This window comes from Danio rerio, chromosome 22, assembly GCF_049306965.1.
Source record: "Danio rerio strain Tuebingen ecotype United States chromosome 22, GRCz12tu, whole genome shotgun sequence".
Taxonomy (NCBI): Eukaryota; Metazoa; Chordata; class Actinopteri; order Cypriniformes; family Danionidae; genus Danio; species Danio rerio.
In genome coordinates, this window is record NC_133197.1 from 10050298 (window position 1) to 10065996 (window position 15699).

The 15699-nt window shown below is 36.7% G+C and overlaps 1 protein-coding gene across 1 annotated transcript; it reads left to right on the plus strand.

Moving 5' to 3' along the window:
• The first annotated feature begins 40 nt into the window (after positions 1 to 40).
• Positions 41 to 1353, plus strand: wu:fb55g09. Its single transcript, XM_001332531.9, has one exon. The coding sequence runs from the start codon at positions 462 to 464 to the stop codon at positions 1086 to 1088; it is 627 nt and encodes a 208-aa protein (XP_001332567.4). The 5' UTR covers positions 41 to 461; the 3' UTR covers positions 1089 to 1353.
• Positions 1354 to 15699: the final 14346 nt, after the last annotated feature.

Here is a 15699-nt window from a genome sequence, read left to right on the forward strand (position 1 = left end):
CCCCAACTGTATAAATACGACACCAGACGCGGATTTCATTAGATGTCAACTGTCACTTCGAGACCAACGTTAGTCACCGACGAAGAGAAGACGTAGTTTGTTGGCACTTAACCAAAGTAAACAAACTACAAACATATTTTTCCACTTCTTAGACATTTAGACAAGGACTCTAGCACTTAATCTGAGGCAAAATAGACACTAGTTACTCGGAAAAGCTGAAGAGGGGTGTGACTGATCTCAGATCAGAGCCACACGAGCGTCAAGCTGCCTATACAGAGGGCACTGCGCCAGGCTATGTGCCATCTAAAGCCAGTGACAAAGAAAAAATCGGAAAAGATAGTAAAAAGGTAGACGGCCGAGGGGGTGCATCGTGTAGATTGACACGAGTAACCAAACCCCAAAGCGAGGAGAAGAAACAGCCTTTGTTGCCCTCCAGATTATGTGAGAGTGCACTACAGCTGATGCTAGACTCTGAGAAAATGTGCGGAAGGGGCATGATATGCCAATGGGAGGTCTACAGCGGTGAAACCTCCGTCAAGGAGAGCGAAAAACACAAGAGCGAGTCGAGGAGAAGCAACGGAGGTGCTAAACACAAGTGGCACAAATGGGGAAGGAGGCCAGCAAGAAGGACAGAAATGCGCAGACATCGAGCGAGATTATCTCGATGGTCTGGCACTCTGCTCTCATTGCGTCCGGCCAATGTTCAAGGCAACCGAGCGCCTGGCATGAGGGCGCCCAGGAACACCAACCAGTTCCTCATGCATGAGAAGTACCAGATGATGCACATGCGATCAGACTCAGTGGGCACCGACAGTGGCTCCGACTGCGAAATGGACTTCGCGGATATGGACTCGTACCTAGGCGTGCTGGAGAACGCTAGAGGCGCACTGTTGGACAGTCCAGACCAGCCTTCGCCACCCACATTTTATGCACGACAGATGAAGCAATGCCAGCCGTTTTCAGTCTTCGGCTTCGATCAAGACGAAAGCATGCAGTATTTCCCTTCGGAGGACGACGTCATGCAGAGCGAGGACTTCATGCAAAGGGACTTCAAAGAGTTCTGTGACAGTGTGGCGCCATGTATTTAGGCACCTGCCACAGGTAACACGTTTACATCATGGTTTTTCCAACTGTTAAGTCTGTTTGTTGCGATGTGAGGCATTGTTTTGTTTGTTTGTCCTGTGATGTGTTATGTGGAGGGGGGGAGAAAAGGGTCCAAAGTAGGAGTGAGACCAACCAGCCAATCATCATCGAGATCATTTGAAGCACTCATGACAAAACACAACAGCGGTTTGTAATGCAAACTAAATCTTATGTGAATGTTTTTTCATAATAAATGATCATTTTGATACACATTGTCTATTTTTTATTATTATTATGATCACACCAATCAATGAATATTGACTTGCAAATGTAAGAATGACTTCATAGGAGATAATAATTCACAAACTTTACATGGTTTATCTTGGATTTGATGCTCAATAGGTTTTTAAATCAATGGCACACGTTTGGGGTCATGAAAAGAGGAGATGCATTAACAAATAGGATGTCCGCACACTTTAAAAGCACCCTGCTGCTTTTAACATACACACCCTTCTAATACACCAATCGTGAGTTATTAAGGAGATCTGACACAAGAACAATAGCAATACTCATGAGACGAGGTGTGTGTGCGCAGAGGAGCCTCTATATATCTCTATAATCTGCGTCACTAATTGGGTTTCCATTTCGAAGCTCACCTAGAGCCTTTCTTTATGACAATATATTGGTTAAATACAGAAATCTAAAGCTTTGAGATAAAAACAATGCAAAAAAAGCCTAAGATGAAGACTTTCTCATGAATAGAGCCCCGAGTGTTTTGATCAACAGCGGTTCAGCCCCTTTCCTGTGCAGCTTGCCAGCTGAATGTCAGATAATTGTGGTGCAACTTCTTCAAGCCAAGCTTACAGGGTTGTGTGTTCAATCCCCTGGCTCCCTTTTCTAGCCCATTAACTGACGATAAAAGAAATAAACACTTTACTGAGATTGGAAAATAGACTTTGAGATGGATTTTCAGAGTGTTTGTGTGGAGCTGACAAAGCAGGGGTGTCTTGCAGTCTTCAAACGTTGAAAAATCTTGCAGAATTTATATAGACCTCATAAATTGTCATTTTCAATTCTTTCATAACAATTAAACACATTTTTCTTATATTCCCTTTTAATTTCATGTCTTAAAATGCACATTTTTTTTATAAAACATGAATAAAAATATTAATAAAAACCATTGTGACTATCATTGTGTAACAAATAACCTTTAAATCCGTTGCTTTATTTATACACATCCACATTATAAAACTATTTGAGATTAAAGATGGTTTCTGCCAAGATTTCGCCGCTGTACATGTGTCGAATGAGGCAAAGCTGCTCTTTGACCAGAGCTTAAGGTGCTCAGATCAAAAGCGTCTTGTGCCTTGTTATCAAAGCTGCCAGAGGAGTTAATCAGCAAACAAAGCAGTTTAACACCAGACACAGTTTGTAATATGAACATGATATAATAATTTAGACCATTGTTATAAAGGACGCACCCGTATATAATATAGCAGCGTGCAACAGGAGTGTCTTGCATCATTTCTATAATTACAGTGTAATTATTATGGCATCACATTAGTTCAATGACCTTACACTGATTCAGAAACTAAACAGAAAACGATTTGTTTCTTGATAGACGTATCAAAAATGACATTGTGGATGAGTAGTTCCTAACATAGTAAGCTGAAACTTTAAAATGAGGAAGATTCAAGGTCTGGGGAAGCAGAAGATCCTGATCATGTGAGATTGAGTGTTTGGAGGAGGGGGGAACAAGATAACAGCCAACAGTCAAGCCAAAATGCTAGTAAACATGAGGTTTCGCTGATAATATCTGACCTGGCTCTCCAGGCATGCCTTGTTCTCCTTTTTTTTTGCATTTATAAATGTACTTTATAATTAATTTACATGATAAATTCTGAAAAATGTCAACATTAATTTAGCACATTTAAATTAGATACTCAATCCTCATGTTATTGTTTACGATTCATCTACATTATTCAATTAAAGACATGTAAACTTGTAAAACTTCAGAATGTTTAGGCTTCTGGTGGGATTTGCCTACATTAGCTGTATGGAAACACACTATTTTGCTGCCTGATGTTGCACATTGATATTTTAAAATCATATTACTGTCCTATTTGTAGCACAAATTGTTTTATAATTGTTTATAATCAGGTAAAGAATCACACATTCACAGAAAATACAGTAAACTCTAAAAACTTTACATGAATTCTGACATGCAAATACAATGGTGCGCTGTACCTTTAAATGGCAAAGAGCCTGTCTACAGTTGAAGGCTGGAGTGAATGTGTGTGTGTGTGTGTGTGTGTGTTTGTGGGGGATGGGTTCCTCTCAGAGGCCTTTGCTATAGAAACAAATCCGTGACCCGTGTTATAAACTTTGGGTGGAAGAGGTGCACAATCACGTTCTCTTTTACTCTCACAATGACATGTCATGACATGTAAGAGCAGAGGCATGTCAGCTTGACTCATAACTGTTTGACAGGCCGGGTGAGTTATCAATACTTTACGCAACTAGCTCAAAGGGAGAAAAAAAGCTAAAAAAGAAAACAGAAACAGTGTTGTCACATTGCTAGCATCTTCGCCCCACCATATATTTGTCAGAGACTGTATTGCATTGGCATTTAAGTGTTTCGTATGAAAGACTTTCATCTTGCTAGCTCACAAGATCTGTTTTCTAGCAATATAGCTGATAGGAGATTAAAATTGTATTGACTTAGTTTATTGTGATAAAAGATAGAAGGTGGCAATTATTTTAGGCTTGACTTGTCTCTTAGTAAATGTGGAACGAAATGCTACAGTGCTAACTGCTAATAAACTGCTAAGAATAACATCTTGAATGCAGCATTGCAGTTTTACTCTGCGCAGCACTTTGGTCCAAAAACATAATTGGCCCCCAAATCCAATTATTTTATATTTTATAACAGGCAAGTGTCAGTGCCAAAATATTTCCATCAATAAATTAAATATATTTTTTCCTCATCAACATGCTACAAACAGATACATTTCGCAGTAATGAATACAACTAAAATAGTATGAATGGTAAAAGGTATAATTACATTAAGCATGTTAAGTCGCTTTTCCAGAGATAGGTTGAGGCTGGAAGGGCATCCGCTGCGTAAAAACTTGCTGGATAAGTTGGCGGTTCATTCCGCTGTGGCGACCCCGGATTAATAAAGTGACTAAGCTGACAAGAAAATAAATGAATGAATGTTAAGTCGCAAAAAATTACATCTCATCCCTCCCAAAATTTCCCAATAATATCCTTAACTTGATTTCTTTTGGACTATATGTGCTACATTTGTCAAAACAAATATATATATATACAAATATATAATATATATGATAGATATGGGAGTCCTAAAGGGCAAAAAAACTTTGCAATTACTTCTCACATGCATACTGTGAGAGGTTTAAGGTGGCTTTGCATGAACAATTGACTCAAACTGCTATTACACCTCTCACTAAATGAAATAAAAAAAGACTGTAAACTGTTTAGCGTAAAAAACAGAGACAAATTGCCTGAAATGTTATATTTTATTAAAATGTTTTGGGCAAATTTTGTTTGCAGCTAAAATTACAATAGTTTTGAGCTAAAGAAGTTACCAAAAAGCCGGATGAATCAATATGATACATAATAAATTCATAAAAACATCAATATGGTATGAAAAATGGGGGGATTAGTGGGATGATTTTTTACTTAATAAAATACACTATTATACACGTATAAAATGCTAAATAAACACTTTTAAGAAAAAAAAAATATTTTTTTAATTATTTGAAATTATTAATATGCATAATTTCAAAAATAGTTTTGGCACATTGGCACCCCATTGAATGGCACATTGTATTTTTCTAAAATAGCAACAAATGAGGAATTCCAACTCACTGCATCATCCTGTAACCTAAGAGTGCTTATTAAAACTTAAAGCATTCTAGCATTTAACCTGTTTTGTGACAAGAATATTTTATGAGTGTATGGGCGATATTTGTGTTATATATTTTTGATATAAAGAGTAGTTTACCTTTTTAACTGTGACAATTCACATAATAAATGTTATTAACAAATGCTAACGCTAAAGAACTAACTGCTAAAAACGAATCGAGCAAACAGCCAAGCAACTAAGTTTGCACAATATAAACAAAGAATTTTAGTATTTGCTCCCTTAGTTTACAAGATTTATTGTGAGTATAGCTGTTTGAATAGAGAAAGGCTCATTGGTTTTAGCTATTTTTTAGCAACTCCTTTAGCTGTGATTTTGCACACAATAAATGTTGCATCAAATGTTAGCAATAACTGCTAATCAGCCACTGTATCTTGAATGCACTGTGAATCACTTTGCCTAACAGTGTCTGTCAAATATGCAAATGGAGATATAAATATGAATCACTTTAGAGTGTAAACATTCACATCACAAGAAGACATGCTTTTTAAAAATAGCAACAACCTTTAACAAGATTTATTTTATGAATAAAAATGTCAGGCTGTTTTTCCATCTTGGTCATATATGTTTTGGAAGGGTTTCAACCATTAAACAATGTTTTTCTGACCCGTTAACACTGACTAAAATGTGGCCAACCCCCTCTACAACCAGCTGTGACCAGAATGGAAGACCAGCTGAAACTAGCTTCATCAGCTTTCCTTTTTGTTTTTTAGCAGTCAGCGTTGAACGACCATATTATTATTTTGTGCATCACTAGCATTTAATTCAGTAGTCAGTATGACTTTTTTTCTGAGTATAAGCCTAGGCTTATATGTTTGTTTAATGTTGAAAATATTCTTTAAAAAATAAGATTTATATTTATGTCTGAATACTAAAGCTAGCAGTTAGTTAGCTGTGAATCTACTCACAAGAAAAGTAGCATCACATGCTACAGTGCTAACTGATAATGACCTCCTAAAAACCTAAGTCACTTTGGCTAACAGTATTTTTGCAAATGTAGATGTAAATGTGAATGACTTAGAGGAAAAATCAGCTTTTGTAGATTAGCAACAAGAGTGCTAACCTGTAATGCTAAATTGTTCTGTAACACAAGCAAAAAAAAAATTAAAATTAAATACAAAGCATTATATTATAATCTGCTTGTTAACAAAACTAGTTGATAAAAGATTGGCTGTATAAATCATTCTTGATTTAGACCAGGGGAGCCCAAACTTGGTCCCTAATTTAGTTCCATCCCCAATTAAACACACCTGGACCAGCTAATCAAGCTCTTTCTAGGTATACTTGAAAATGTCAAACAGGTGTATTGAAGGAAGTTAGAGCTAAACTACGCTGGACACCGGCCCTCCAGGACCAAGTTTGGACACCCCTGATTTAGACAGTAAATTAATGAGTGTAGCGGTGTATAATGCTAGCTCGCTAATGCATAGGATGAGTTTACGCTAATACGTTTTTCTTTTAAATCTGCATTTTAAAATAACATCGCTCATCGTCCAGACTGGAATTTTTACTGTGTTTAAAAAAACAATCTCTGTCCACACTATAAACCCTAAATACATAACCTTTGATGCTCACTGGACATGCACATATTTTGCTGATATTCATACTTGTGTATGACAGGCGTTGACGAATCAGTGGACAATACAAAATTTTAAAGTCAGCAAGAAATGAAAGTTAACTTAGTCCTTTTGAACAGTTTCTGATATTAGAAAAAAAAAAGTAGGGCGGTGCCTGATTTTATCCTTTGGGAACCCATTAGATTGTTGAAAGATAGTCATTGCTAACAAAATGGAGGTCAATTCGAATGCCAGTTTTCGCTTAGCTGTAAATGATTACCATAGCTGTGTCTCAATTCAGAGGCTGCATCCTCCAAAGGATGCAGACTTCAAAGATGAGTTCTTCAAAGTCCACAAAGGCCGAACCAAGTTTTTTGAAATGAGACAATCTAGCCTACAGGCATTACCATAACAGCTAATAAGCGGTAATAAAATATGTAATGACTTTTTTTTCAGAGTGAGTATAAAATATTTTAAGGAATTTGAAGGCAAAACAATGTTTACAGAAGCTGGAAATATATTTCATTTGATCCATACATGTACACATAAAAATGTAAACTGTCTAGAAGACATTTAGTAAGACATGTCATACTCTTTGTTTTTTAACGTGTTTGAATATCCAAGTAAAATAAACCTAATTCATACATTTAATCCCAACACAGGCTCATTCTGAAAACGTAGTTCTATATATGTTTCTGGGGATCGCGAATTTTGTAGTCAGAGGTGCGTAGGGCTGCATTTCATTTTTTAAATGACCGCTAGGGGGCAGTATGACATTGTTCTTTTTCACGCTTACCAGCTGACCGCTTACCTCCGTGTGGACGGCTTTCCTACTGCAATCAGTTTGTCCAGTTAGCTCGTCATGAATGTCGGCAAACTTGAGACACAGAAAGCGGATAAGACAAAAACAGAACCAAAGAAAATATTAATAAACAAGTAAATAACAGGGTAAGAATGTGGTAAAATCTGAAAATGTGGTAAAAATCAGACGAGGGCTTTTCTTTTTCTGGATTGCTTTGAAAATCGTTGGTTAAAATTGGTTGGGTTTAGGAAAGAAAGAGGGTGGGTCAGTCGATTGGTTAGTCAGTCAGTTAGTCAGTCATTCAATCAGTCAAACAGTCAGTCGACAGCGGCCTCTGTTGGGTTTACGTGAGAACAGCAGGTGCAAATGGCACTTGAGAAAGAAATTTAAGATATGAAGAAGCATACACAGCAGCCTCTCATGGATTCGCGAAAACAAAACCTGCGAAAATACATATCTCCTGAGACTTATTTCGCAGTCTCTAGAAACGTAAATAGAGGTACATTTTCAGAATGAGCCTGGGTTGTTTAATCCGGAGTCATCTTTTAAAAACGTCTTGCTGTTATCAGTGCGCAATTAATCTTGGGATGTTCGAGGCCACGAAGGATCCACTGGTTTTATCCTTCAATACCTGGGAAACAAAGGACGCATTTTGAGGCTGCATTTGAAGGAGCCTTCTAATTTTTTTTAAAATGAGACAGCCTTCGTCGTGCTGCAATCACGCAACGCACTTTGAATGATTCTTTCGGAGGATGCAGCCTCTGAAATGAGACACGGCTTATACACCAGAATCATTGTCAGGATCAGAACAAGGAGCTACATTTTACAAAGTAATCAAACCATATATTCAAACCACTGAGGCGAGACACGCACTGATAGCCCCGCCCTAAAGACTTTCCATGTGACCAGAAGTGAAGACATTTCGAGGGGGGAAGATTATGGTATTTGATTAAAGATTAAGAGAGCAAAATGAGTTTTCAAAATAATGAAGTGCACAGATGTCTTGATAATAGCGATCACTACTATACAAATATAAAAATAAGAAGAATACAAATAGACTTCATGCCGACTGTAAAACAAAAACGCACCAGTGTAAACAGCATCCTAATGAACGGCTTAATATTTGATCAAACTTCATTTAAAACTATCAAATACATAAATGTAGATGTGAATATGAATAATTTTGCACACGCCATCCACAAACAAGATCAGTTTTTTCAAAAATAGCAACAAAAGGAGCTCTGAGCAAACACATAAGGTGAAGGCGCGACCCATAGACTGTGAACGTGGGCCCGTTCCCTTCCCCCGCTGCTAAAGACGCTGCGAGGATTATTCAGCGAGATAATGATATAAGAGAGCACTCAATCCCAATCGACTCTCTCCCTCCTGCTGGCTCGCTCTCTTCCTCTCGCACGTAGCTTAATCTCCTAACAGGCCCAAAGGCTGTGCTTCATGTTTTACACCCCCTTCCTTTCCCTCTGAATGCTCTGCTCTCCTTCACAGACGTCCCTGACAATAAAGTGCCTCCTACACTCAATAAAGAGCGAGCCGTGAGGCAGAAATGGCCCTCATGATCCATCTTTGTCGGCCTGTATTGTTTTGAGCCTTATAGAGTTTGAGTGTTGTTGTCAAAAGCAGCAACGTTCAAAAGAAAAATCGGTCCTTGATGTTAAAGATGATAAAATTGCTAACCTTTGGGTATTCCTTATTACATATCTTTAGAGTAATGGTTTAGGATGAACACTGATTTAAAAACAATAACAAAAACTGACTACAAATCTACAGTGAAGATCAAAATTATAGATTTATGACACTTAATTTTTCTGAAATCAAAGAATCAAGGCACTTTAAACTGATCTACTGTGATTTTGAGCATCTCTCTTTACAGCTCACATCTCTCTTCACATTTTCACAGCTTGTTCACTTTAGCAGGATTCTGAAACTATGACTTTTCCTGAGATGTTCAATCAGGTTAGGATCAGGACTCTGGGCTTGCCATTTCATTATTTCAATGTTTTCAGCTTCAAACTGTTTGCCTTGTTTTCTGTGACATGGTCGATTTTCCAGACCCCCAAGCAGGGCCGGAGTGAGACTCCTTTTCAGCCCTGGAGTTTCAAGCATTAGACCGACCCACTTCAGTTCACGACTGACTATATTAAAATAAGGTCATTTCCAATTCAGTTTCTAATGACACTATCACGTCTTTTTCAAGAAAACAGCTGCTTTAGAACTTCAAATGTTCAACAACCTTACAGTTTTATATGTCTTAACAATAAAAAAATTTTAAAAAGAGAATTACTCAGGTGAGGATCAAACACGGATCGTTAACGTTGTAACGCAACATGCTGACCACTGGACCACAATGGCGCTGTTACGGTTGTGTGGCCTGAATAATAATTACCTCATCATTACCATGCAGGCTGCATTTTGCTCATGGGGCTGCGAGACAATAAATAAGAAGAGCGGAGCTGTGGCAAAATAATGAATAAAAAGAGTGAGGCTATGGTCAAATAAATAAATAAATGAAAAAAGTGCGACTGCTGAGAGTGCAAGCAGCTAGAAACACTGGCCCTCGCAGCCAAAAAATGGACTGGCCCACCTGGAACTCTGCCGGTCCTCCCGATTGGCCAATCCGGGCCTGCCTTCTAGTTTTTCACGATTCCATGATCACTGAATCCAACTCAAAATCAATAAGGAGCAAATATTTGCGATCCTGCAAAATTCTCAATCTAAATGCAAAATAATCAGAAAAATTTAAATAATCTCTTAAAACATCTAATTCCAAACAAACAAATGATATACATTTCATTTTGCAATTAATTGTTTCACATGACTTAAACTAGAAGTTGCATACGCAGCGCACGTGATGTATTTGAGTGTCTTTAAAAAAAAATAACGTCTCACCTGCGCCCCCGTTGCATTACATGGAATGGAGGGTGGGGGAGTTTTCACCCTGTGCAGTAAGCAGATGCGGATGAAGTGCGAGTGATTTACATGTGAAACCAAAGCAAAGACGGGATTAGACATTCTGTGGCACGAATTGGGCGTTTAGTGCGTTTGACGCTGCTTCAGACTGCAAAAGAAAATGTGAGCAAACATCTAACAAACGGAGCAATGGAACAGACAAATGGAAGTTGATTCAAGGATGACGGCCGCTGAATGTGACCGAATTGAAGGACATTTTTTGTGCTTTACATGCATGGCTGGTATTATGATGTGCGTCATATCGACAAAATATTTTGTTTAACTCTTTAAAAAAATCTGTAATTTACTTTAATTTATTTACCGCAGTTGGGCTGTTAAATTACAGAAATTTACCGTAAAAAACTAACATTACATTACAGAAATGTCTTTAAATTTATGTAATTCAACCTCTGTTATTTTACGGTAATTTTCTGTAATTTAATGGCCGTTATTTAACTTTTTTTTCCGGCACCCCAGCTGCCGGAAGTAAACTGTAAAATTTTAACTTTTTGCAAACTTCTGCAAATTTCAGGTAATTACTGCAACAAAATCAGTCATTTTTATCGCAAAACATTCACAAAAACTCTTTGAAAAATTTGCTGGTTTAGTTAGTCGATGAATGCTAAGAACACTCAAAAGATATTGTTGCTGATTTTACAAAATTAGTTCAAAATGAATTAGGCTTGTGGGTTTTATTTACTTAATATAATGTGAACAGAATTCAAATAAGTTATAATAACTCAATACAATTTATTGGAATTTGTGTAAGTTAAATTACATATAGGTTAATTAAAAGTTTGTTCAGCACTCTTTCTCATCCACCTTCTTCACACAGTGTTGGTTCAATCTTTCTGCAGTGACATTTCACATAATGACTGCTTTAAAGGGTCATAAAACCCTAAAAGGGTTTTGAGATGTTGACTGATGGCACATTTTTAAGTAAAGTTGCTAAATCACATTGCTAAATACTAAGGTTCACTAAAAGCCAGTTATCTGTCCACACAATGCACAACATGTTCTTTAATAAAGGTTAGCATAATTTTTTGATTCTTTCTGCAGATGATTGTTTTGGTCAATGCAGTCTTTCAGTTCAAATTTTCTGAAACATCACGACATTTTATGTGCAGATACTTCTTCAGATATCAGATTTTCTATATAAGTATATTAGTAAAGGTGTATAGTAAGTATATAAGTATAGTAAAGGTGTAGTATTGTATACACTCTTAACAAACAAATCTGCAGTTACATGCTTGACAAAGACCAAGCTGCTTAAAAAAAAAACAATAAAAAAGATTATTACCATATTCTTAAAAGTATTAATAGCATAATGAGAACTGTAATAGTTTTAATGGAAGCAAGTGGTTCTATAAGGTCCTGGATTTAATGGTTAACAGCTGACAGTTTGTCATTTTTAATCCGAGGAGTTTTCTGTCAAGCTATAAAGTTTTTGTTATCTTTAATAATCTCAGTTGTCATTCCTGGTGTCAAAGCTGCCATTTTGGATTCTCCCTCTGTGGCTGTGTTTATCTGCATTCATGGTTGATGTCATTTTATGGTTGCGATTCTCACTTCTATAAATGAACCGCTTTGATTACAAGGTAAAAGTCTGACAGCATGAAATCATGTTAGGTGAATCCTCAATATTTAGGTGTTTTCCTAGTGTTAAAGGAAGCTTCACTACAGCTTTACTATTTCTTAAAAGCCAACCGGAACTGAAACGTGCTAAAAAAAAACTATTGTCTTGTTAAAGCATCGACATCAGCCAGCAATAATGATAACAAAACATTTACATACATTTCTTTTACATCGGTCAAGGTTACTCAACTCAAATATCCAAAAATTTGATAAAAAGTAAAACAATGGTTTTGCTAATAGGTCCACGTCTGAGTCCACTGGATGTTTCATGGGTATTTTTGGGCGTTTTCTGAATGACTCATCTGTAAATTCTTCCTCAGGAAACAGATGCTTTATTACAGCCATAATAATCTTTTAGGTCTGTCAAAATAGTGTAACCATAGTGGTGTCTGCACATTATCAATGCGAGTACACTGAAATACATTAAAAGGCTCACAAACCAGCAGGTTTAAAAGATTAAAGAGTATAAGTGTATCCCAAAAGGCATACTTATCCACTATTTTGTAGTATAAACAGTGCACACTTTGTGAAATTTAAACCATATCCCAGTTGTCATTAAATAGTGGCCAATTAGTGAATTACTACTTGAGAATATTGAATGAGTAAGAAGCCATTTGGGAATTTTTTTTAAAAACTTTTATTTATTTATTTATTTTTTAAATGTCAGTGTTCTCTTTAAGACAGCGCTAAACTCATACACTACACAGTTGACAGCATATTGTATACGTGTGTCACTTAACGCAACACTGTTATTGACTAAAAACAATGCTTTATGCATAATGACTGCTCATTTACACAACAAGTGTGTTTCGGAGACACCAAAGATTTTAAAGTTTTTAGAATTATATTATCTAGGAGAAAAAACCTGTTAAACACAGTCATTATTTTTGCTTCATGTGTGTAAAAAATATTCTTATTGCTTGATACGTTTTCAATAGAACCACTGAAGACAGCTGGTCTGTTTTAGGGATGCTTTTTGGATTTTTTCTGGATGTTGAGGGACATCTCGATAACGTTTTTATCTATAGAAAGTGAGAGAGCTATCGGATTAAATCTATAATATCGTAATATGTGTTCCAAAGAAAAACTAAACATCTCTAAGGTTTGGAACAACATGAGGATGAGTGAAAAAAATAACATTTTTGGGTAAACTAACTTTAATTGGTGTCCTGTTGGGGATGTTTTCATCTATTATGCCCTATTTACTTCCATGCCACCATATATTCACGCATTATTGATTGCTGCTAATTTTTGCTGTTTAGAAAAAAGGGTAAAATGTTAGATTTTTACTGTTGATCGCCAGTTGCAGTGCAAAAAAAGCTTAGTTTCTGCCATCTATATGGAGTGTAGTGTGTGAGAGAGACCTTTCCGGAACCTATCTAGGCAAGTCTGAGAAAATAAGCAACTCAGCTCTCATTACACAACAAACATAGTGTATTTACCTCATTTTACCACATTTTACCTCTTCCTAACAGGGAAAACCACCAACAATCAAGAACGCGTGATTATATGCTGTCATGGCTTTGCAAAAAAAAAAAAGTCTATATAATGGAAATCAATGGGGCAAAAACAGCCACAAACATAACGAAAGGGTGGTCAGTTTGAATAGTACGCAAGGGTTAATATTTATGCTATGCTGATATATGTCTTAACATGAAAATAATGCTAAATAATAGTGTGTACGGGTGGTCTCAAATCGCAGGAGATCAAAATCTAAACTATAAACTATCATCTTCAGCTTTTCTAACTGCCACTGCAATCAGATCAACCCATGCGCCGACACACCCCTCAACCAACTATAAGCCCTTGAGTAAATAAACTTCAGCCTGTTGCAACAGGCATGCAGGAATGCTGCTAATTTTAGTGCTAGTCAACACCATCCTCTTTCCATCTTTTTTTTTCACCATATATTTTGCGCCACATTTAATTTCTCTGCCAAACAAAACTAAGAAAAGGAAAGGGAAGAGAGGTGTTTTGATTTTACTCAGGGCAAAAACAGTCCAGTGTGCATTCCTGCTGTCACACACTAACCTGATTATCTAAAGCAACAGCCAATCAGAGAGTAAGTAGCCTTTAAAATGGCCGTTCATGACAGCCCTTCATATTAGCATCATCCTATCATGGGAGACACCAGTGTTACCCGAGACTTTAGGTTAGATGTGAACTGTAATAGTTAGAGATCCAAAACAAGTCCTCTTTGAGAAATCGGTGGGCCGGACAGGGTGGGATTTGAGGAACAGAGGGAGGAGTGTTTGGAGTAAAAAACACACAAGACCTTTAACTATGGAAAAGTACAGACTTTTGAGATTATTGCAAAGTCTTGCGCAATAGCATCTACTACTACAATTTCACTCAAGCAATGCTAAAGCTAATATTTTGGTGTTTTAGCTGATTGTACTTCAGAAGAAATGTAAAGTTGAAAGCAGCTCAACATATGTGTGAAACCTCTGAGTTTACACTCACAGCAAGTGTGTCTGTGTGTCAGTCGGGGGAAGGGCTGTTATTCTATAGCTGGCAAGTCATGTGATTCTGCCCTTCTGCTAGCATGCTAGTAACAGGTAACTGTTGAAGTTATTCGCACTATGAGAGGAATTTAAAAGTGTAAATATTTGTAACCTCTGCACTTGGTTCCTCCCTGCCCCATGAAAACATCCAACGTTCATTCATATCAGTCAGACAACTTGCTAATCTTTTTCTAACAGAAGTTAGCTGTTAGATACAACAATGATGAAGACAAAACTTGAAAATGAAGTCCACAAAGCCGAATTTGTGTTAAAATGGAGAATGAAGAGCAGTTGTGATGGTTTACCACCCCTCCCGTTCACGTATTAGCATTACATTTAGCCTGCTCTTTAAAAAATAAAGGCTGTAGACAGATCCAAACAAGAGTCTGATGTCACTACAGAACCATTTTAACTTACACAAAGGACAAGCCCTTCAGTAAACCAGAAAACCATCTATTATAAATACCTTAAAAACACAGAAACCAAATGAGGAACTAATATGCTTTAGAGAATCATAGCAAGAACGTTTTGCTTTGTGTGCTCTCACTTGTGGTTTTTAGCAAAGGTGGCAAAAAAAGAAGAAAAATACAACAACCCACAAACAGATCGACAGATGAAAAGCTAACCAGAACACAGAAATCAAAATGCTAATTAAAGACTGTTTGTGATGTCAACAACTTTATTAGTTTCCTCAAAATCATGACCCAAGAACTTTTTATTATTTCTAAATTAATGTTTTGAGTACTACTTTGGTAAAGTTGATTGAAAGGATCTGCTTAAAGGAATAGCTCACCAAAAAATTTATTCCCTCCACTTGTTTGTGCTTTTTTTTTTTTTGTCTTCCGTTGAACACAAGATTTATTTTTGGTCCCACTTTATATTAAGTGACCTTAACTAATATGTACTTACAAATGAATTAATAGTTTGTTACAATGTACTTATTGTGTAAATATATGCATTTACTGTGTACTTATGCTTGATTAAATACATGTATGTAATTACATCTGTAATTAACTTTTGTAATTACATTTGTAAATACACTGTTGACCATCCTTTACACCTTAACCTACCCTTAAACCTACCCATGCCACCAAACCTGTCCATAACCCAACCTCTATTCCAACTCAAAAGCACCACAAGTGTTCTCAAATACATTATAAACACAGTAAGTACATTGTATTTATTTTTTGATGTAAGTACATAGTA

Coding starts and splice junctions, on each gene's coding strand:
- wu:fb55g09 (XM_001332531.9), top strand. CDS start 462: ATGCTAGACTCTGAGAAAATGTGCGGAAGGGGCATGATATGCCAATGG.